The sequence below is a fragment of the Octodon degus genome, unplaced genomic scaffold, assembly GCF_000260255.1.
Source record: "Octodon degus isolate 3935 unplaced genomic scaffold, OctDeg1.0 scaffold00059, whole genome shotgun sequence".
NCBI classification, from domain to species: domain Eukaryota; kingdom Metazoa; phylum Chordata; class Mammalia; order Rodentia; family Octodontidae; genus Octodon; species Octodon degus.
In genome coordinates, this window is record NW_004524635.1 from 12,546,623 (window position 1) to 12,548,772 (window position 2,150).

General features: G+C 32.3%; 1 protein-coding gene across 1 annotated transcript in view; it reads left to right on the top strand.

The window, feature by feature from the left end:
- Stt3b (STT3B, catalytic subunit of the oligosaccharyltransferase complex) overlaps positions 1-2,150 on the top strand; it is a 103,471-nt gene that overhangs the window by 84,025 nt on the left and 17,296 nt on the right. Inside the window, exon 9 of the mRNA XM_004634227.3 lies at positions 1,638-1,792. Coding sequence (XP_004634284.1) covers positions 1,638-1,792 — 155 coding nt within the window. The remainder of the gene's footprint in view (positions 1-1,637; positions 1,793-2,150) is intronic.

The window sequence follows — 2,150 nt, forward strand, 5'->3', positions numbered from 1 at the left end:
TAAGGGTTCAATGCCTGGCACCACATGCTTTGCCAACCCCTGATCTGGGTGTGCTGAGCTGGCCACTGAGACCAGGCGTGGTGGCACATTCCTGTAATCCCAGGGCTGGGGAGGCTGAAAACAGCAGGATCACTATGAGTCTGAGCTGCCCAGTGAGACTCTGGTACATTTATATAAATAAAGTAATTTAAAATTTACAAAATAGTTAAAAGGCAGATAATTTCCTTTGTATTTTTTCTTTTAAGGTTATATTGCACCATGGAGTGGCAGATTTTACTCATTGTGGGACACTGGGTAAGTACATATACGTTATTTCAGCCTCACAAATACCCTTTTGTTTCTGCTGTTATGGTATTATCAGTATTTCAGTCAGTACTTAAGTATCATTAAGTATGTAGAGTATCCTGGGTCAAAAAACATTGAATTCCTCTTATTTTACCTTCATTAAGTATCTGTTTGGAGTGAACCTTTAGAATGAAACGTGAGTTATATATTTCTGTTCTGTTCGGCCAACTCCTTATTTTAGTTTTGTATGTTAAAACATTTTAATAACATCTGTGCAATTCAAAGATTTTTGTTTTACTTATATTTAAATTCACTTTTAATATTTAATTTTTAATGGTTATAGATAAGTGCTGTTATAAATCTATATACCACAGATAAGAAAATTTAACATTTCTAATACCATATATAAGTGTTCAGGAGATAGCTCAGTGGCTTAAGATCATGCCTAATGCCATATATATTTTTTTTTCTCAGATATATGAAATGCATTTAAAGTATGAAATCTATTTCTATTATGAATAAAAATTGTTGGTTTTGAGGTAGACAACCAATTCAGTATAACTTTCTAAAATGTATCCCTAGAAATAAGAAAATATGTGTTAATGATCATTTATTCACATCTGTTTCCTGCTATTCTGTCTGCTTCTTTCTGGGTGACTCAAAAACGTACCACAATTACCAAATGAGCCTATCTTCTGATGTGATACTAGAAGGGATTGTGTCCAGGTCTAATTGAAGGACATAAGCAAATTATGTAGGAATGACTGAAGTATATACATTAAGAGTTTGGTGTGTGCTCACTACAGGATTTGAAAGAGTTGTAGATTTACTCTGATGAGGCTACATATTTGTTAGGTTAACTTGTCAGCTATACTTATTCTTGCTTTCTCAACTTTCTGAACTTTGATTTCTATGGAATCTTAGAATGTTTCGTTCATAATTAGCACTTCCCTCCATGTCAGCTCCTTGTCAAGCAAAGCATTGTGGTAGTCTGATGTCTTCCATGGTATTTTTGACTGTCAGTAAAAACTAGTGAAATTCATTGATGCAAATTCGGAGGTGAAGATTACAGATCAAATTCCTGTTTGCACAAAGATTTTTGTAACTAGAAATCAGAGCCACCGATAATAGGAAGATTTTCATAATTTTACAGAGTGCACATTAGTTTTAGTTTTACTAAAGTAGACTAAACATGTATTTCCATTGTACCTCTTTACATTAGCATATATATGTTTAAACAAGAAGAGGTGGGAGTAAAAACCATATCTATAATCAAAGAATATTTCCTCTAAAAAGAACTCCTGTTTTATCATCCTAATTGTGAATAATTTTATTAACTTTTTTAATATCAGGTATGCAAAAATACACATTCCAATTATTGCATCAGTGTCTGAACATCAACCTACGACTTGGGTGTCTTTCTTCTTTGATCTACATATTCTTGTATGTACCTTCCCAGCAGGCCTGTGGTTCTGCATCAAAAATATCAACGATGAAAGAGTATTTGGTAAGAGAGATTTTAATAAATCTTTGATTTCAAACATCTATTTCTTATTTAAGAATATTGCTTCAAGGAATTTTATTATTGACTATATATTCAGGATAAGTCTCTCCGTTGTGTGTAGGCATTTAGTGAAGAAATGTTAATTGAATTTTCTTTATATATATTCTAGTTGCTATTTTAATTTGAAGCTAATACATAAATTTTGCATTCAACTGATAATTTTTAAGAGGCTAATGTACTCAGTATAGTCTGTGAGAACTGAAAATTATGTTTATTGATAACATGATTTTGACTTCATTTTCTAAGTTAGCTGTAATTAGGAAAAGACTTTCAGGCACATCCTTTTACTCTACTTGCACAA